This window comes from Malus sylvestris, chromosome 5 (assembly GCF_916048215.2).
Source record: "Malus sylvestris chromosome 5, drMalSylv7.2, whole genome shotgun sequence".
NCBI lineage: Eukaryota > Viridiplantae > Streptophyta > Magnoliopsida > Rosales > Rosaceae > Malus > Malus sylvestris.
Genome location: NC_062264.1, coordinates 16,643,150 through 16,664,649, shown reverse-complemented (window position 1 = coordinate 16,664,649; position 21,500 = coordinate 16,643,150). Strand labels below are relative to the sequence as shown.

The window sequence follows — 21,500 nt, the reverse complement described above, 5'->3', positions numbered from 1 at the left end:
AAAAATTGAATCCCCATTCACCGGAGAAAAGAAGCCAACGAAAAATACTTTTCACCAGTAACAATGCCGAAAACAACACACGGTTGGAAGGTGCGGTGTACACACCTAAGCCGTACCTCTACACACCTTCCTAGAAAGCCGCGAAACGTGGGTAAATGAATCTATGGAAGTTCATGAGTATTCAATCAAGATTTTGAGTGTATTAATTTCGAATTTTGAAATGCGTCATGAAACTCCATGTGTATTCAATTAGGATCAAAGTATTTTAAAAGATGACGGATTTTAGTGGATATGGAAAGAGTGTTTTTTAGGCTTTAAGAAATCAGGCCTATCCCTCTAAGATTTCTAAAGATTTCATCAAAAAATTCACATGGAGTAATTCAATTGAATACAATTTTTCTATTTTACACCATAAAATATTGATACTGTATCAATGTGTATCTTTGACCGGATTAGTTTTTGTCTTCATTAAATTGACGACATGGTGAGCGTGTGATTTTTATATAGGCTAACATGTAAGCCACATTTGCATAATGTTGACAAAAAAAAAAAAAAACCTTCAATTTAATATGTGATTAGATGCTCAAAGAGATAAATTGATTCAATCTCAAAACTTCATGGTGCAATGTGAGAAAATTAGAACTTCATGACTCATTTTCAAACTCACCGCAAACAAAGATTAAGCGTGTAAAATACACTTAGTCTATATTTTAATTAATACTATTTAAATTTAATATAAATAAAAACTCATAGATGAGAGCACATTATTGTAATCAACTTAATTGCGATACACGGTACATCAATATCACTTGCATTATATTCCTTACTGAAAATGAGGTCAAGTATTATTGCCACCTTCTTTGACCATTCAAGCAAAGTGTGTAAGAATATATTTTTGAATAATGTAGGACTGCAAGTGACACATTACACTTCAATAATTTGATTCATAATGTTTAAATAATCAAAATTCAAGTGGTTTTTTTTGTAATTTTCCCACACGTAGTTGTCGAATGCAGTCTTACAAGAACATTATGTGGAAGTGGAAGACAACCACCACCGACGTGTGTGTGTGAAGAAAAAATCAATATGTGCATCCTTGTTTTCCATCAACTTGTCAAAAGGTTGCGTGTTCTTTGTCTATATAATTATATGTGGAAAATTCTGTTGTTATTGTGCGGTAGAGGACCATGGGAATGCAGATTTTTCTCTTTGCTTTTCTTCGGCGGCCGGCAGCCTTGCCTTATTAAACAAGTTACAACATCAACATTTTCAAACATAAGAAATAAGGCACAACGTCGACCTCTTATCCTAGCCATTGGTTTCAAAGGATGTCGTCTTTATCCTAGCTATTGGTTCCAAAGGATGACTTTAACCTCTTCACCTGAGAGTCACCTGTGTTTATTTACCAGAGCTTACAACATGATTTAATTCATAACTTTTCACCATAGAGATTACGTTAAAAGAGCAATATCACCTCACAGATCCTCAATTTGTAAGCCTGGTTGGGCGAATACGATAATAGGGAAAAGGATCCTTGCCATATCCTTTTCCTAGGGATCCTGTGATCAGGAATGTCCATTGTACATCGTTCGGTCGGAAATCATTTTAAAATTTAAAATTTAAAATTAAATATAAATAGTACCTAACGAAAATTGACCGCACGATGTACGATGAACGGTCGCGATCACGGGATTCCTAGGATTCCCAAAAAAAGGATCCGGCGATGATCATTTTCCCTATAGTAGCACTCATGCACCTCGAAATTGTCCCGTATACCTATTTAGGATCTTAATTCAATAGAGTAGTTTTTACTTTTTTATTTTCAAATTTTAGTTTGAAGATTTTATTTAAAAACTAAAAACTAAAAGTAGTTATCTAGGATGTTAAAAAATAAAAATAAAACTAAAACGAAATAGTTATTAAGCGGTTTCATGAAAAAGTATAACGTTATGCTTCTCTCTAAAAAAAATTTGACCCCTAAAATCAAAACTCTCCTGCGACCACTTAAACTTATAGGACCTGATTGCCATCATAAACAAAACAACAAGACAAATGTTGAGAAAACTAAAATGACAGGACCAAATAGCAATATCACACTTTCAACGGTATTTTTAATATTTAATTTTGTTTTCAATCAATTGACTCCTGTTTAATGGTATTAGATGAAGATTACTACTAAAAATGGAATTCCTGAAATTCTGCAAATAGCAATATCTCTCGCTCTAAGAAAATACAAGAAAACATAATTCCTCTCTCTCTCTCTCTCCCTCTCTCTCTCTCTCTCTCTCTCTGTCTTACATGCTCACACACTCCCCTCCCTAACCAACCAAATCCAGACTTCTCTTCCCGCACTGACAGATAATTAGGGCAAATACAGATCCCCAAGATTGGGAAATGGAAGAATATCGCCTGCAATTGTTGCTCATTGATCCATTCCATTGAGGTCGGAAGCTGTCCTGGAATTTGATCCGCTGATTGATGCTCTTCGCCCGAGCTGTGGTTCCAAGGCACCGCCCATGGATTCGTTCTGGAGCCACAATGCCGCCCCGGGCTCATGGGATTTCCTCGTCGCTGTCTACTTCGCTTTCGGCTTTTTCGCTGCTCGCCTCATCTTCGACAGATTCATCTTTCGCGTAAGGTTTCGAGCTCTTTGTTGCCATTTCAAGTAGCTTGAACGTTAGCTTTCTGTTCAATTTTCTATGAAAGTTTGGTGGGTTCTGTTTGGCTTCTGAGAAAATTGTGGGAAAAAGAGGGAGAGAGAAGGAAATCTTGAATTGTATTATCACTTATGTTGCCCTGCTTTACTTTCTTGACTTTTAGGAGTATTTTCTTTTTCTTTTTGTAGAAAAAAAATCTTTCCTTTTTCATGTTTTAGCTGCGTAGCTTAGTTAGAGTGGCGCTTTTGTTTATTGGACTCCATTCATGACGCGTTTAAGTAAAGGCATTTAGCATAATTGGTCCTTTAATGGATGAGCAGATATGTTTTTTATTATGGTGATCTGCTTGAGTTGAGTTAGTCCAGTAATTTCAGCGATTTGGAAGCGCAAAAAAAAAGAAAAGAAAAAAAACTGCCCTGTTTGAGGATTATATGGTCCTGATTTCCGGAGACTTTGAGATTTCGATGATTTATCAGATCCGCAATAATGGTTGTGAGGTTTTATTATGAACTTGGTATGATGATGGGATGTTTAAGGTTCTGTTAGTGCTAGTTTCTGGTCTAGCATCTGGAAACGGTGATTTTCGTAGGCCTTAAACTTGGTAGTTGCCTAACCTTTTTCTGATTCCGGCAAAAGTTGAGATTTGTTTGTGCTGAGTTGTTAGATTTGGTCCTTTGGAGTATAGGTTGACTAGTTAGTAATTAAATATTAACTTGCTGATGTCGGGCTGTTCAAGGTTTTGATACAGTAAGTTTTGGTGTAGCATCTGAAGGGGGTGCTCGTTATGGACCCTTAACCTGTAGATTTTAAGGTGATATAGATGATACCCTGGGAATTCTAATTTGGTTTTCCAAGTGTTGGTAATATAGGCTGTTTACAGACTGTTAGATTGGCTTCATCCCAGTGTTTGGTTATCTTAATTTAATTCGATATCCTAGGAGAACTCATATTTTTGTGTTCTTTACTGTATGTACAACGATGTACTCTATTCTTGAACTATAAAAATGATCTTCCTTTTATTCTATGACATCTATTTCACCATGGTAACAGGGGAATATGGTCGTTGTAACTTCACATCTGCCTCTCTAAACCTTATCTTACCTTGAAGGCTTAAACTTGACCCCCTCGCCCCAAAAACCACCACACCATCTGTAACTATAATGCAGCTTTACCAGATTTATATGTTTTTCACAAGATTCATAAATGAAATGCAAAAGCAGTGAGATTCAAATTTAAAAAGCTTCATATCATAATCATCCCAAGTCTGACAAGTAGCATGTCTTTGGCAAACAGAGTGATCAGATCTTAGATTAAACTATAACCTTATCTTACCTTAAAACTTTATCCCTCATACTACAATATTTTATGTTTTTCTTTTCTGCTTTTCAGAATATTTCCGTCTGGTTGTTGAGGAAGGGATCTGCTTCATTGAAGCTTGATATGGCCACACGGGCAAAGATTGTAAAATGTTCGGAGTCAATGTGGAAGCTTACATACTATGCCACTGTTGAAGCATGCATTCTCAGCATAACCTACCATGAGCCATGGTTCACAGATACAAAAGAGTACTTTAAAGGCTGGCCAAACCAAGAGCTGCGGTTAGTGATTCATACGGTTGGGCTTAATAGTCCTAAACTACTGGTTAGATAAACCATTTTTTTTAATTGCTGAAAATGTCTCAGTCATGTCTTTAATTTTGCATATTGTTTGGAATGACTTGAATATGTAAAACTCGAGATTTATGATGAGTTGAGTTTGACAGATATAGCAGGGCAAAATTGTCTATTCTGACCCTATCCTTGCTTATTTCAGGCTTCCCATAAAGCTTTTCTATATGTGTCAGTGTGGATTCTACAGCTACAGCATTGCTGCCCTCCTTACATGGGAGACTCGAAGGAAGGATTTCTCAGTGATGATGTCTCACCATGTAATTACTGTTCTCCTGATTGGGTTCTCATACATAACAAGGTATATTTCAGGTTTTCTGCAAGTACATATGTCAGTACTGCAAAGAACAACTTTTTAGCTGTGTTAACTCGTGTGATGTGAAGGATCTCGTGCAATTACTTTCATGTTATTGTCCACTTTCAGCTTTTTTCGGATTGGCTCAATCATTCTTGCCCTGCACGATGGAAGTGACGTATTTATGGAAGCTGCCAAGGTTTTCAAGTATTCTGAGAAGGAGCTTGCGGCAAGTGTGTTCTTTGGATTTTTTGCTGTTTCGTGGGCCATACTGCGGTTAATATTCTTCCCTTTCTGGGTCATAAGTGCATCAAGGTCTGCTCTCATGGTAAATCATTTTATTAAACCACATTTACATGTACGGTGGCTCCTCCAACTTATCTGTTCTTATGTTGATATTTTCCAGCTATGATCTTTGTGACTGCTTGGATCTATCGAAGCCCTCTCCCAGAGCTCTGTATTATGCATTCAATACAATGTTACTGATGCTTTTTGTGTTCCACATATACTGGTGGGTTATGATTTGTTCAATGATAAGGAGACAGGTGAACAATAGAGGACAAGTTGGAGAAGATATTAGATCTGGTAAACCATATCTTTTACTTTGAGAGTTTTAAATATTACAATTCCGAATAGTGCTTATGAAATTTATTTTGTGAAGCACGTTATTATATTTTGGAAAGTATACTTTCTGTCTCTTGATCTCATTAATTCAGTAATGGCTGGAAGCATTTAGCCAGAGTTTCTTCCGTAAAAGGCACTTTGTTAATAAGTGCATGCCTTGATATTTAATAAGACTGCATGCAAAAAAAAGTCGTCATGTTACTAGTCTTATTGGTAAATTTGGGACTTACATTATCTATACTATATTTTAATGGCTACTTAGAGTTTGTTTTCGTTGTAACTACATGGGTAGTTTAAGGAAATTTGATCAGGGTCCAGGCAACTGATACAGAAAGTAGTACGTAGTTCTGTTGCAATGTAAGTACTACGTAGATAGTATATATTGATATGGATGGCTTGGTGACTAGGATACATCATATTGAATTAAAATTTTCATGATTTCTACTAGTCCTAGAAATTTAATTTCCAATTCACCTATAGTAGTTGGTATGTCTTGTCCCAAGTGGCCTCGTGGGTGTCAGCTCATGCTGCAAATAGCTTGTTGGCAAATGGGGATATGGCTAAGGACAATGCTACTTTTGCCAACTTTTCTTTCCTGACCTGACGTAAAACAATATAGTTGATTGCATTAGAAAAGGAACACGATGTTATAGAACCCAATGTGAGCATGCAAGTTGGGAAAGAAAAACTGGGAAGTAAATTTGGGTTTTCTGGCATTGGCCTATGGCTGATACGTTTTGCTACCCAGATTCCCAGACCAAGTATTGGTGAAGGCTCTGCCCATATCTAAGCTAAGGATTTTGGTTTGATGGCCACGTTTCAAATTCTGTCACTGTATTGTGGGATTATTCATTGTACTTGGACTAACTATCTTGTGTTCCTTAAACCAACCATATGTAACATCTACATTAACCCACAATGGAAACACATTTTAGAAGTGAAAAGTGAAGTATCTCAGTGTTTTTTAGATGGGATTTTTTTCTCCCTTTTTCTGAATACTTTTTTTTTTTGCCCTTGTTTACAGATTCAGAGGACGATGATTAGGCGGAATATTTCCCCAAGTTCTTTTTGTGTGGCTGTGCTAGTATGGTGGGGAGACTACTTTTGACTCCTCGGTTTGTCGCTGCACTCTAAAATGGTCCTTATCTGTAGGAAGGGCTTTGATAATTTCTTCCATTTACAAATTTTCTATGGCGAGTGCGGATAATCATGGAGGTAGGAACACGGAGCAGGTCTCATGATGATGATATATTTGTTTTCCTTATACAGTGGAGTCTCTGTTAAGCTTTCGGGTGTATAAATAGAAGGCAGTTCCTGTATAATTCTTCTCTGGATAATCACTTGTTTCGGCTTAGCCTTTGTATGGGGAATTGAAAGGTATTCACAATATAGAAAATAGAAAATTTCTTTGGCATGCTGTGTGATTTGATTCAAGACCTCCTTTGTAGTAGCACTTCGAACTCTATATTCTCGCTCTCTCTCTCTCTTCTTTTTTCCTCTATCTTTAATGGAAAACAAAAATAGAAACATTTCGAAACGGACCCCTTGTGTTTCCATCCTCAGTTTATGTTGCGTAATTTGTCTGTTCTCCCATAGATAGCGTGTTGCTTATAGCTTGTTAGAGCATGTGTTGTTGTGAAATGTCCGCACTCCACATGCATGCTTTTTATGCACAAGTCCTTGAACTTCTTGAATTTGGAGGCTCTCACATTCAAAAGTTCGGCATGTCTCTCCCAGATTGTGTGGTTTGATTCTAGGCGGACTCTGATTCACAAACAAATACAATTGTAGTGTTAATACTCAAGGGCCAGTTTCATAGTGCTTTTTAAAGCAGCTAAAAGAATGTTCCAGAAATGAAAAGCTCTTTTTATAGCGTTTGGCGGAAAAAAAAAGTTTTTAATACTTTCATGTCTATGTCAGATCGTGTGATTTTCGATTTGCTTCTAATTAACAAAAGCGTTTATGCGTACAAGTACTTTTTTTCGTGAAATACAAAGCGTTTGTGAGCAGAATTGTTTTCTAGAGATTCTTTCTCAACCAGGCTCTTATTAGAGAAAAAAAAAAAAGATGTGTCTTTTACGATGCTATTAAACTCTCTCTCTCTCTATCGACTTAACTGCAAAAGCACTCCATTTGGATGCGTGACATTGGTGTTGTGGGGAGGAAGTGTCAACTCACCACAAACAAAACTGTAGCCAATTCAATATAATGCTTGAGCTTGGCTTGTAAGGAATTCCAATATATTGACTCTTGACGCGAAGACTTGAAGTGGAATATGAGTAACTTTTTCACACCTCCAATCCAGATTATCCAATCCATCTGAATTGTTAAGAGTTAGAGTTAGATCGATCGATAATCTTTACAATTTAACCTCAAACAAACATTCTGGTAATAAATTCTGCAAGGAAAGAGACATGAAAGCTCGAACCACTTCCCTCTTCTTTCTCCTTTTCTGTATACCTCTACTCCCCAACTTAACTGCTCCCCAGATCCTATTTCAGGTAATCTCTCTCTCTTTCTCGCTCTCTCTCTCTCTCTATATATATATATATATGTGTGTGTGTGTGTGTGTTTGAATGACTAACCGGTTTTTCTGGGGCTGGCCGGTGAGCGATGATCAGGGGTTCAATTGGGAATCATGGAAGGAGGAAGGAGGATGGTACAAATCTTTAAGCCAGTCCATACCTCAACAACTAGCTTCTTCTGGGATTACGCATGTTTGGCTTCCTCCACCTTCTCATTCTGTTTCACCTCAAGGTATATGCTATTCTTTCACCTCCCCCGTTTAGCACTTTTCAATTCAGTTACTACTCAAAACCAGGTTACAATTTGATAACGCAGCCGAATTAGTTTAACAAATCTGTTAAACATCAGATAGGATGCATTCAATTCGATACAATATATTTGAAATGAACTTTGATTTATACGGAATCGTTTTAAATCCATCCGTTTTCATCGTTTGGTCTAATTCAATTTTCCATATATAGGGCTAGTTTGGTACCTAGAATTCGTCGAATAGCTCATATAATTCATGTGTGTAGGTAGAGGTGAATGATTTTTTTATTTTGAGGGGATTAAAAGGGATAAATTTTCTTCCTGAGTAATCTATCTTCTACCTTCGAGTTAAACACAAGGACTTCCTTTATTCCGTCGACATATATACCTTGAGTACAATAAAGTATTAAATTATATTCCAGTCCTAGGCACCAAACGGCACTGAACTTTAGTTTGATAACATTCTTCCTATTTAGTCATTAGCTACTTGCAGCAGCTGATGACTGTCATTTGACTCTTCACTTTTCCCAGGATACATGCCTGGAAGGCTCTATGATCTGAATGCATCAAGATACGGAAACCAAGATGAACTCAAGGCGCTGATAAACACCTTCCATGACAACGGGATACAAAGCATTGCAGATATAGTCATAAACCACAGATGTGCAGAGAAGAAAGATGAAAGAGGAATATGGTGCATCTTCGAAGGAGGAACTCCAGATGATCGCCTTGATTGGGGCCCGTCTCTTATTTGCAGCGATGACACAGCTTATTCCAATGGCAAGGGCAACCCTGACACTGGAGCTGACTTCAGTGCTGCTCCTGACATTGATCACATTAACACAAGAGTCCAGAGAGAGCTCTCAGATTGGATGAATTGGCTAAAGACTGAAATCGGGTTTAATGGATGGCGATTTGATTTTGTCAAGGGATACGCTCCAGAATTCACCAAGTTGTTTGTGACAAACACGAGGCCTAGTTTCTCAGTAGGGGAACTTTGGAACTCCCTTGCTTATGGAAGTGATGGAAAACTCGAGTACAATCAAGATGCTCACCGTCGAGCACTTGTGGGATGGGTAGAGGGTGCTGGTGGCGATGTTACAGCATTCGATTTTACTACGAAAGGGATACTTCAAGCTGCAGTCCAAGGGGAACTATGGCGGATGAAAGATTCGAATGGAGGGGCACCAGGAATGATTGGCTTGTCACCAGGAAAGAGTGTAACTTTCGTAGATAATCATGATACAGGTTCTACACAGAACATGTGGCCATTTCCATCAGATAAAGTCATGCAGGGATATGCATACATTCTTACTCATCCGGGAATCCCCTCAATCGTAAGATTCTAAATTTGATTTACTTTCTTCCAAGCTGGAAAGCTGGCATCTTCATAACCGCTAAAATTCGTCTAGCTGAGTACAATTTGAGATTTATAGTTATTGGAACAGAAATCTCTTTGGACAGAAAAGTTAACTTTGTTAGGATTTAGTCAACAACTATGTTGATCTAGTGAACTAATGTTTTTTTTTTTTACTTATACATTCTTAAATTTTCCTTATCTGAACATATTTGTAACAGTTTTATGACCACTTCTTTGACTGGGGCTTGAAAGAGGAGATCACTAAACTCGTTGCAATCAGATTAAGGAACGGGGTCGGACCTGACAGTGCCTTGCGTATTCTAGCATCTGATGCAGATCTCTATGTAGCTGCCACAGATGAGAAAATCATAGCAAAGATTGGTCCAAGGTATGACGTGGGGAACCTTGTACCTCCAACCTACCAAATTGCAACTTCTGGAAATGATTACTGTGTGTGGGAGAAAAAAGCAGGAGCCTTGTTGGAATGAACTAATTAATTACAAATTTCTGTATCACAAGTGTATTATATGCTTAATTATTGAGGATAAAGCAAACAGTAGTCCTCAACCAAAATAGAAATCGGGGTCTTTTAACCCCCTATTTGAGACTATAACATGTGTAGATTCTCTGGAAGCAACAATTTGGCCGAAGTCAGGACAGTGTTAATGTTGCCTGATTTGATTCAAGACCTCCTGCAAAGATTCTTATCGATGGAGAATCCAGTTAAACCGTCATTGCTAGCAATCTCGAAGAGTTTCCCTCTAACCAGGAGGCCAATCACAGCACGACACGTGTCGACATCAGAAGCAAATCATAGCGCGACACGTGTCAACATCAGAAGCCAATCACAACACGACATGTGTCAATGTTAGAATGAAACTAGAAACTCTCTTCTATAAATAGAGATCATTCTCTCACAATATTTCTTAATGTCATTTGTACTAAATCATTCACTAGTACTCACTAAAAGAGAGTTTGAACCTATGTACTTATGTAAACCCTTCACAATTAATGAGAACTCCTCTACTCCGTGGATATAGCCAATCTGGGTGAACCACATACATCTTGTGTTTGCTTCCCTGTCTCTATCCATTTGCATACTTATCCACACTAGTGAACGGAACAATCTAGCGAAGGTCGCAAACTTAACATTTTCTGTTGTACCAAAGTCCTCACTGATTTTGTATATCAACACAGTTAAACAAAACAGTCGGGATTTCACTTAACAAAACAGTCGAAGTTTTTTTCACATCTTTTGGCAAAGTAGCAGTCAGCTTTCCACTTACCAAAATAGTCAAGATTTTGGAACCAAGTGAAGTCTCCTCCCAAGATTTTTCTCCCATGTTGGATCATTATCCTTGGTCTGACTGTTCTCATTAATCTCGTACCTTAGTTTCTTTCCTTACAAATCAAATCACTTGCCAGAAAAGTCAAATTTGCGCCTCTTTTGGGCCAGATAACTGTCGAGTTTTCACACCCTCCATCTTGTTATATAACATTGAAAAACAGTATTGAACCATAACGTTCACAAAGCAATTCAAGCTCAAAGGAGACATGAACACTCGAAACGTTCCCCTCATCTGTTTCCTACTCTCTATCCTTCTCACACCCAACTTCACTGCTTCACAGATCCTCTTTCAGGTATTTATATGAATACTTTACCTCTCTCTCTCTCTCGCAATAGGACTAACGTGTTTTCGGGTCTTTGATGGTTAGGGGTTCAACTGGGAATCAAGCAGGAAGGGAGGATGGTACAACATTTTAAAGCAGTCTGTACCAGACCTAGCTAGTTCCGGAATCACACATGTTTGGCTTCCTCCATCTTCTCATGCTGCTTCAGATGAAGGTATTTCTATGTCCTAAACTGTAAACTCTCTTTTGAACTTTGTCATTAGACCAAACCAGATTTTGTTTAAAGTTTTTGAGCTAGAATATGATCTCCGGACTAGCACGCGAAGTCCGGTATTAGGTGTTTACTTTCAAAAGAACAGTCTTGTATGACCCTTATATGACAATATTGTCCTGAAGCTTCATCTCATATATTTCCCAAGGATACATGCCGGGAAGGCTTTATGATCTCAATTCAAAATTTGGAAACAAAGATGAATTGAAGTCACTGGTAAGTGCGTACCGCAACAGTGGGATACAGTCTGTGGCAGATATAGTTATAAACCACAGAACTGCAGAGAAGCAAGACGAGAGAGGAATATGGTGCATCTTTGAGGGAGGAACTGACGATGATCGCCTTGATTGGGGGCCGTCTCTTATTTGCGGTGATGATACAAAATATTCTGATGGCAAGGGAAACCCTGACACTGGAGAGGACTTCGGTGGTGCTCCTGACATTGACCACAAAAACACAAGGGTTCAGAAAGAGCTCTCGGATTGGATGAATTGGTTAAAGACTGAAATCGGGTTCAGTGGTTGGAGATTTGATTTTGTTAAGGGATATGCTCCTGAATATACCAAGCTGTATATGACAAATACAAGTCCAAATTTCGCAGTAGGGGAACTTTGGAATTCCCTTTCTTATGGAAGTGATGGAAAACCGAACCCAGATCAAGATGCACATCGACAAGCGCTAGTCGGATGGGTGGAGAGTGCTGGAGGAGGTGTTACAGCATTTGATTTTACAACTAAAGGGATACTTCAAGCTGCAGTCCAAGGGGAGCTTTGGAGGCTGAAGGACTCGAATGGTGGCGCTCCAGGGATGATCGGATTGAAGCCAGGAAGTAGTGTAACTTTCATTGACAATCATGATACAGGTTCCACACAACATTTGTGGCCATTTCCATCTGATAAGGTCATGCAGGGATATGCTTACATTCTCACTCATCCAGGGATCCCATCAATAGTAAGCTCGTACACTTTCATTTAACTTTGAGTAATGCTATAGGCATGCAAACCCGACATCATTGTTGACATATTCTTTTATAAAGGCTGGCCCCATATACAAATGATGTAGGGCCCACCTGTACCAGAGAGTGTCAGCAATTGCGTCAGTTTTGCATATGGTATTATTTACGTTTTTCTCAAGCTATAACATTGCCATCCTTCTTTATAATGAATTTGTTTCCAATCTATAAAAATATGAAAGAATGTGAGAATTGAGGCAGAGTGAAGCACTCACTATTTAGCATTTGCGTTCTTGCTATTGCTCTGGTGAACTTATTTATAACCGATACCTATGGTCCACGCTTAAAAGTTGTTTATCTCATTATCTTTTGTGACAGTTTTATGATCACTTCTTTGACTGGGGCTTGAAAGGGGAGATCTCTAAACTCACTGCAATCAGATCGAGAAATGGGATCAAACCCGACAGTGCCTTGCGCATTCTAGCAGCCGATGCAGATGTCTATGTAGCTTCCATAGATGAGAAAATCATAGTCAAGATTGGTCCGAAGATGGATTTAGGCCAACTTATACCTCCGAACTTCCAAGTTTCGACTTCTGGAAAGGATTATGCCGTGTGGGAGAGAAAGGCATGAGGGCCTGTATCATCTGGAATAAGACTACTTTTGAATTAAATAAACTCTCTGTTATAGTAATTTAAAAGTTGATCATGTATTTTATTTCCCAACGTTTTGTTTTTTTATATTCCTCCAAGATGGAGAATAATAACCAAGAAAGTGGAGTTTTCTCCTATATATGTTTGCAGTCCATCAAAATTACAAGACCCTTCACGTAAAAAACATGACAATTAGAGTCACATTTCAAAGACTTCTCAGGAATGCGGAATGTGTAACTTAGATGCTAGGGTTCTTCCGAGACACCGAATTATCTTGAATACGTTCAATTATAATGGCCCAAACAATGAGTTTCCAGTTTTGCCCTCACAGCAACTCACACACACGCGAGCAGAGAATTCACAGATGAGGAGTTCCAGCATATTCTGCTTGTGTTGAATACCAACATGGATGGAAAGAAGAAGATCATGTTTCACCCTTACCTCCAGCATATTCTGCTTGGTTGCAACCACTCTTATTATCTGGTGAAATTTCGACCGGAGTTTTCGCATTATGTGTATAGAGAGCCTCATGATGGTTGTAGCTTCTCTGGTTCCCAATTTCCTAATGGGTATTATAACAGGAGCTAGAATCATGGTAATGAGATACACTCAAATGCTTGATAAGCTTCCTCTTCTCTTTCCCATCATGTATATCCTTCCTGGTGTATCCTCAATTAAATGGTTGTGCATGCAGAGCATCATGATGATGACCTCGGGTTTCTTCCTCTTGCTCCCAGATCTTCCCAAGCCGTTTGGGATACCAATAGACCACTCCAAGTGGTGGGACTTGGCTGCTATTCCCATGTGGTCTTTGACATTACCGGGGCCTTCGTGTGCGTCGACAGAGATTTGTGGCCTTTGAAGAAGCGACATTGAGGAGGAGGAGAAAGAAGGAAATGACACACGTTACATCAAATTACCAATTTTATTTCAAGTTCCTGAACTGTGTTCCTTCTGTCCCTTCCCCTTTGGAAATCTGGAATTCCACTCGCACTCAGTCCAAAATTCCAGTTTTAATTTTTTTTTAATTGGCATTTGACAACACTAATCTTGTTCCCTGTGTCGAATTTTTATAGTAATTTGGCCCTTTGGTTAATGTGTAAGATTTAGTTCCCCAATTTTTATAACATTGTTGCAAGCTGGTTGTCTTAACTTTGCATAAATTAAAAAACTGAAAAAAAGATGGGTTTGGATGTTTAGTGGGATCTACTTATTAGTGAACATGCCAAACCAACAAACAAAAAGAAACAAAGAATTCAAGGACCTGCAAAAAATTGTATCATAATTGCCATGATCATAATTAAAGGAAATTTTAGTTACATATATATGGGTGTTCTTGTTCTAGGTTTGAGCTGGAGCATGAGATTAGAGAAGAAGCGAAAGAAAGTAAATAGTCGGTGTTCAACTTTAAAAAATAGTTAGTATTCAGTTTAATAAATAGTGATAGTATAAGTGTTTAGTTTAATAAATAGTGATAATACCCGCGTTCAGTTCTAGAAATAGTTCATGTTCAATTTAAGAAATAGTGGTAGTATCAGTGTTCAATTTAAGAAATATTCAATATTCAATTTAAGAAATAATCAATATTTAGTTTACGAAATAGTTAATATTCAGTTTACGAAATAGTCAATATTCAATTTATGAAATAGTAATAGTACCAAAGTTCAATTTAAGAAATAATCATATTCGTGTCCAGTTCTAGAAATAGTGGGTGTTCTGTTTAAAAAATAGTCAGTGTTCAGTTTAAAAAATAGTCAGCTCAGTTTAAAAAATAATCGGTTCTGTTTACGAAATAGTCAATGTTCAGTTTACGAAATAGTCAGTATTCAGTTTAAGAAATAGTGATAGTACTACTGTTCAGTTCAAGAAATAGTGATAATATCCGTGTTCAGTTCAAAAAATAGTCAGGGTTCAATTTAAGAAAAAGTGATAGTATCAGTGTTCAGTTTAAGAAATAGTGATAGTATTAGCGTTCAGATTAAGAAATAGTTAGTGTTCAGTTTAAGAAATAGTCAATGTTCAGTTTAAGAAATAGTCAATGTTCAGTTTAAGAAATAGTGATAGCATCGGTGTTCAGTTTAAGAAATAGTGATGGTATTCTTGTTCAGTTTAATAAATAGTCAGTATTCAATTTAAGAAATAGTGATAGTATTAGTATTTAGTTTAAGAAATAGTGATAGTATCATATTAAAAAATAGTTAGTGTTCAGTTTAAGAAATAGTCAGCATTTAGTTTAATAAATAGTCAGCATTTAGTTTAAAAAATAGTCAATATTCAGTTTAAGAAATAGGGATAGCATCGGTGTTCAGTTTAAGAAATAATGATAGTATTCGTGTTTAGTTTAATAAATAGTCAGTGTCCAATTTAAGAAATAGTGATAGTATCAATGTTCAGTTTAAGAAATAGTGATAGTATCAGCGTTCAGTTTAAGAAATTGGTGGTGTTCAGTATAAGAAATTGGTAGTGTTCAGTATAAGAAATTGGTAGTGTTCAGTTTAAGAAATAGTCATTGTTCAGTTTAATAAATAATAATAATATCAGTGTTCAGTTTAAGAAATAGTGATAATATCAGTGTTCAGTTTAAAAAATAATGATAATAGCCATGTTCAGTTTGAAAAATAGTGATAGTATCAATGTTCTATTTAAAAAATAGTAATAATATTTGTGTTGAGTTTGTCATGCTACTTTGAACTTTAGATTGAAACATGACTTTTCAAAGATGTCATGTTTGTCCTGAATCCAACAGAGGAAGGGAAAAATGATAGTACGGAAATCAGTTCCTGTTGTAAAGTAAGCGGATGTCCACTCAACTATATGTGGAATAATAGTTGTCCTCCACTATTTTATTCCACTACAAAAAAATGTACATGCTTTGATCATGTTTCTTATTAAAACAAAAAAAAAACAAAAGAGAATAGAGAGAAGTGAGATGAGAGATAGGCACGGCAGTGCAGAGAAATGGGAGAGAAGCGACAAGGCTCACGGCAGAGAGATGAAGAAGAGAGGAGAGGAGAGAATAGAGTTATATTTGTAATCTTATTATTTTAGATTATATATGAAAGTACCACTGCTGCCCCGAGGACATACTCCAGTCACACTAACTGTAGAGGAACCTCGTAAATGTTGTGTTTTGTTTCATTCATTCCACTGCACATACCATCGATTTTACAACACGTTATCAGCACGAGAAGCTCTCGTATCAGTGGAAAGCACAACATCACAAATCATGTTCACATCTGTCTCCTGAAATCTCACAGATAAGAAAATCTTTTCATTTCATCTTAAAATCTTTGTACTATTGATTTTCCTGAAGCAAATATATATATATATATATATATATGTTGTTGTATGACTGTATATCATCCTTTGCAGAAGCAAAATAGTACAGATTCAAAATTCGTAGAGAATCTAAAAGCCATGTAAACAACCTCGTAACTCCAACTTGCAGACCTCAGATCGAAATTTTCAAAGTTGTTCGTCCGCCCAATACCTACAACATATCAAATTTTCAGAAAATTCCAACGGTGCGATCGTTGCAGATGCCTGAAATACCAAACCAATTTCCAATTTCCGCAGAAAATTAGACAGGCAACTTATGAGTACCAAAACTTCATTTAGGTAGCTCAGATCAAAATTGTTTCTTCACGAAAGTTGTTCGGTATCCTTATATCCATATCATACTAAAATTTGAGCTAAATCCAACGGTTTGATCTTCTCATACGTTGTAGACACTCTTGACTCCAAAACTTATGAGAACCGTTTCAACTTTTTCGAAACTCACAGAGGAGGAACACTAATTGGAACTTATTGTTACTATTATTTCCTAAGTAACTAAAATGACTTAGAACTGTGAAATAATAATAAAAATAAAAAGGATGAAACAAAAGAAATGGCAGACCAAGAAAATGAAAAAGCACAAGATGAGGACTTAATCATTGCATTTTCTGTTTTGTCATATTTATGTGCATGGTGTTGGTTTAAAACCCCATCACAAGTTCTATTTATTTAAAGCAATTTATTTACAGTGGATGGAATTTATGTGAATGGTGCTGAATCAAAGCCCTTGTCACAAGATTTATTTACTTAAAAGCAATTTATTTACCATGGCTGGAATTACTATCTATTGCTTTAATTTATTTATTGTACTTCTTTTTGTTACAATGAGTACATACTGGACCCGAAGTTCCTTGATCAGATCAGAACTTGAAGTTTCTTGATCCTCATCACATAAAATGATTGGACCCGAAGATGGAGTCCCTAGACCCTCAAGCTCGGACATGAAGTTCGTTGATGAGTACCTTAAGTTTGAAGAGCCGAAGTGCCACAACTTAATTGTAATAAAGGCCATGAGGATCCCAATCCATAGGCTATTAAATAAGGACCAGAAGTTCCTTGATTTATGTAAATGATAATATAATGCATGTTTGCTAGAGAGTTTACAGCTCAAAGTTTTGATGATTATTGCATGTCACTACACATTGATGTTGAACGCTATGCTCCTCATGTCCATAACCAAAAATGGTTTAGCAGAATTATTTATTAAGCGGATGAAATTGATTACCTGTACTCTGCTCATGAAAACGAAATTTCCAAATGGGAACATGCAAATTTTACATGATGCATTTGTTTGAGACATGTTGCCAACCATCAATACTTCTAAGTACAACTCTTGTTTGGGCACCAGCCAAACATTATACATTTACGAGTTTTTGGTTGTATTGTCTATGTGCCTATTGCACTGCCACAACGTACTGAAATGAGGCATCATCGCGGATTGGGCATTGCTGTTGAACACCATATATCATTCAATATTTAGAACCCTTGACTGGGGATATGTTTACCGCATGGTTTGCAGATTGTCATTTTGATAAGACAATTTCCTGCTGTTAGGGGAAGAAAATAACACCATTCCAGAAGAACGATGAGAAAATATCATTCCAGAAGAATGATGAGAAAAGACCGTTCCAAAAGAATGAAGAGAATTTGTCTTATTTTGATTCACGAAGCAATCAACATGAAAATGAAGTACAAATAATTGAATGATGCCAATCAAATTCCAGATGCATTTAATGATGCAACGAAAGTGATGAAATCACATACACTTGCTGCAAATGTGCCTACAAGGATTAATGTCCCTGTTGGACAATATAATGAGGCAGCAAATAATTATCTGTTGTACGCCTGAAGCGTGGCAGACCCTCAAACTCAAAAAAATTTAGTCTTCCGAAAGAGGAAGAATATGGCACTCCTAAACTATTGTATTCCTGAAGCATAATTGTTGCATGCCAGAAGCATGACAGTTGCCGCATGGATATACAACAATCCGCGGACATGGGAATGTTGATGTCTCATGGATGAAGCATGATAGACGTATAGGTTCCAAATGACTCAACTCCCGGAAGTGGAGATTAAAATCCAAGCTCTATAACGCTCTAGAGGAGGTTATGATCCACATTCTCTAAATTACAACTATCCTGGAAAAGATAGTGTAATGCCCTTGAAGAGGCAATGGATATCCAAAAAAAATGAAAAGTTTTTATGCATGCATCGCACATGAGAATATGGGATCACGGATTGATGATAACCAATGGTGATTTTGGTTTTTTATAAGTAGCTACTAAATTCATCAATGAGTTGTATTGATATTGAGCCCTGTTCTTTTTCGTCAACAAAATTATTGGCCAAAATAGAGAAAGACAATTCCATTACAATTTTGTAAGAACATGAAAAAATGTACCTATATACTTGAATGCAATACAAATAGCCAAAATATGTTGAACCAATGAGGTTACATATGGGCATTTGTAATATAGTGAAATATACTCACATGATATGACACAAGGTTGTAAACGAATTCATATGAATGGAGAATTATATACGAAAGGTTGTGAGTCGCCCATATCATATCTCCATAAGTAAATCCCTCAGTTATACATGGGAGCAAGTTGCTCTATATAAATTCCAAAGGAAAATGTGTCATGAAGTGTAGAAAATCCCTGAAGGATTCAAATTGCTAGAAGTAAGCCCCCGAAAGGTAAAGCATAAAATATGTACTCAATACCAATGGATGGTATAAATTGCCTTAGTGAGTACTATCATTATGATATTGTTGCAACATACTAAAATCTCTTGCAAGAGTCAATGACATTAAATTAGAACTCTTCTGAAGAGTCAAGAAAGATTATAAAGTGTTGAGAGAAATATTGTCTCGAACTGCAGATCGAACAATATGCCAACACGAACCTTATCCATGATGTTTATGATATTAAAGAATCATTTGGATTGAAGATCATGAGTTGAAAACTCAAGTGGTTATTAATATTTAGATAATAAGAAAAATCATTCATCCTCGTGAGGGAGAAGATGAATTGATATTTGATCCAGAAGTACAACATCTTAGTGAAGTATATGCTTTAATGTATTTGACACAATACATCATGTGAAACCTCAGTACTCGGAAGTACCCCAAAAGGGGGAGGCACCAGAGGTTGATTATTTGGAGTTTCAATACTTAGTAAAACTCCAGATGATGAAGGCAATAGGTGCCTTTGGAATAAAGCATCGAATCTCTGATTGTCACTTTGAGTTCGACTTTCGAATTCCAGCAGCTGGTCAAGCTTTCTTTTCATGCTCGTTGAGTAATTATTTGTAAGCATGTGTAACACTCTATTCTGGTGCTTGAGCCCTTTGATCTTTTGTTTAAGATTTGACACCTCAGCTATCAATGATTCAACTTGGTGAGTTCGAGCAAGTAGGTGTTGGCCTATATTGGAAACGGAGCCAGCACACTGAACACTGAGAACCAAGGAGTCTTGAACGGCCAACTCATTAGACCGTTCTGAAAGGATTCTGTTATCCTTTGGAGTGAAAAGATTTCTAGCTACCACTGTAGCGGTTATGTTATTCTTCATCACAGAATCTCTAACTGTAAGGGGGTCATTTGAAGATAAGAAAGACGGGCGCCATATATTATCCTGATGCAGCTCGCCTATATTAGTCCTAAGACTCAAATCTAAGCAAATGTTAGATGGGCAAGCCATTTTCAAAAATTGATGAAAGAAAATGGTTGGATATAGTGAAATCTCATAAATACAGTAGAGACAATTTTCACAGGCGGGAAATCTTCAAAGTGTGCATTTTGAATACAATTGATACCTTTATAAAATGAGAGGCAACAGAGCCACTTGTTCAGAGATCGAAGAGGCATTGCTCTCCAAATTTCAAAAGCCGAATTTCCCTGCATAAAGTCAGTCAACATTTTTCAGACGCAATCTCGGCTTTTTGGATATCACGTGCAATTTTGTCAAAAAATCTCTGACAGAGTTGAAAACGCGTGAATTTCACTATTCCAACTACAACACTGTTGCCGACAAGTGTGGATGACAAAGCCACATCCACATCACTACCTACTATTAGGAAATCCCTATATATGTCAACCTTCATCTTCAATGGCAAGGCACACATCCAAAACTCCTAACTCTCTCTCATTGCCGAAAATGCATCTGCAACCAAACATCTCAACATACTTAGTTTTCTTTCTCTCCGAGAATACCTCTTTAAAACAAGTCACACCAGAGCAAGAGTATCTCGTATCATGCTTTCTCCATGTCATTTCCTTTGTCCTTGTTCTTACCTGCAAAAACAAGGATAAAGAAAGCAATATGTCGAAACCTCCACTCAAACTTCCGGTAAGGAACCGATAGCCCGGAATCTTTGCCTGGTTGCTTGCCTTGCATTACTCTCAAGTACTCATATTCAACTGTTGATATGATGTTGGCTATTTACACTGAAGCTGCCACACATGGATGAGTCACCAAGAAATGATGAATCATTCAAATGTAAGGGTTGCATTCCACTCCTGCATCAGTGGACAAATCCTACAAGAGAAGATGCCACACATGCATGAGGGAAAACCAGGGAAAATACCACTTATGCAATGGGAACATATAAGGCAAGCAAAAATGACACGTATTGATTCATCCTCGACAAAGTCGAAGATCACTTGCCACATGAAGCTCCTCATGGTCCAATTTCATTCAAGATCAAGCCTCTAAGATCCTTGAAGAAATCATAAGTTTGATTTAAGATCAAGTGTCCATCACCCTTGAATAAAATTTAGCTCCAGATAAATGAAGTAAATTCAGACTTTGGGAGGAAACCAGAAGGCCCTCCAGCCCAATTCAAGAACAAGCTTGTGGAAAATTAACAACAAGTAAAACACCTCTTTCGGCAACTCTTCTCACTAAGAGACTAAAGCAGAAGGATCAACGATCAGCCTAAATGATTTGAAATCAGGGGGAGCATCCAAAAACCGATCAAGATTTTAATGAGTCAATCGAAAAATTGTGATCATCCAAAGGGGAATGTTGTAAAGTAAGTGGATGTCCACTCAACTATATGTGGAATAATAGTTGTTCTCCGCTATTTTGTTCCACTACAAAAAGATGTACATGCTTTGATCATGCTTCTTATAAAATAAAAAAATAAAAAAATAAAAAATAATAATAAAAAAAAACTGAAGAGAATAGAGAGAAGTGGGATGAGAGATAGGCACGGCAGTGCAGAGAAATGGGAGAGAAGCGACAAGGCTCACAACATAGAGAGGAAGAAGAGA

At 37.1% G+C, this 21,500-nt stretch overlaps 3 protein-coding genes across 3 annotated transcripts; all 3 read left to right on the top strand.

Moving 5' to 3' along the window:
- The first annotated feature begins 2,193 nt into the window (after positions 1-2,193).
- On the top strand, positions 2,194-6,657 carry LOC126622136 (ceramide synthase LOH2-like). Its single transcript, XM_050290788.1, has 6 exons — positions 2,194-2,633; positions 4,047-4,255; positions 4,470-4,625; positions 4,749-4,934; positions 5,026-5,204; positions 6,268-6,657. Exons 1-6 carry the CDS (start codon positions 2,517-2,519, stop codon positions 6,285-6,287), a joined length of 867 nt encoding a protein of 288 aa, XP_050146745.1. The 5' UTR covers positions 2,194-2,516; the 3' UTR covers positions 6,288-6,657.
- Positions 6,658-7,354: 697 nt separating this feature from the next.
- LOC126622133 (alpha-amylase-like) lies at positions 7,355-10,064 on the top strand. The gene is made up of 4 exons (XM_050290786.1): positions 7,355-7,744; positions 7,865-8,000; positions 8,550-9,355; positions 9,597-10,064. The coding sequence occupies exons 1-4, from the start codon at positions 7,658-7,660 to the stop codon at positions 9,864-9,866; spliced, it is 1,299 nt and encodes a 432-aa protein (XP_050146743.1). The 5' UTR covers positions 7,355-7,657; the 3' UTR covers positions 9,867-10,064.
- A 771-nt stretch (positions 10,065-10,835) lies between these two features.
- On the top strand, positions 10,836-13,023 carry LOC126622135 (alpha-amylase-like). Its single transcript, XM_050290787.1, has 4 exons — positions 10,836-11,019; positions 11,095-11,224; positions 11,430-12,232; positions 12,612-13,023. Exons 1-4 carry the CDS (start codon positions 10,933-10,935, stop codon positions 12,864-12,866), a joined length of 1,275 nt encoding a protein of 424 aa, XP_050146744.1. The 5' UTR covers positions 10,836-10,932; the 3' UTR covers positions 12,867-13,023.
- The last annotated feature ends 8,477 nt before the right edge of the window (positions 13,024-21,500 follow it).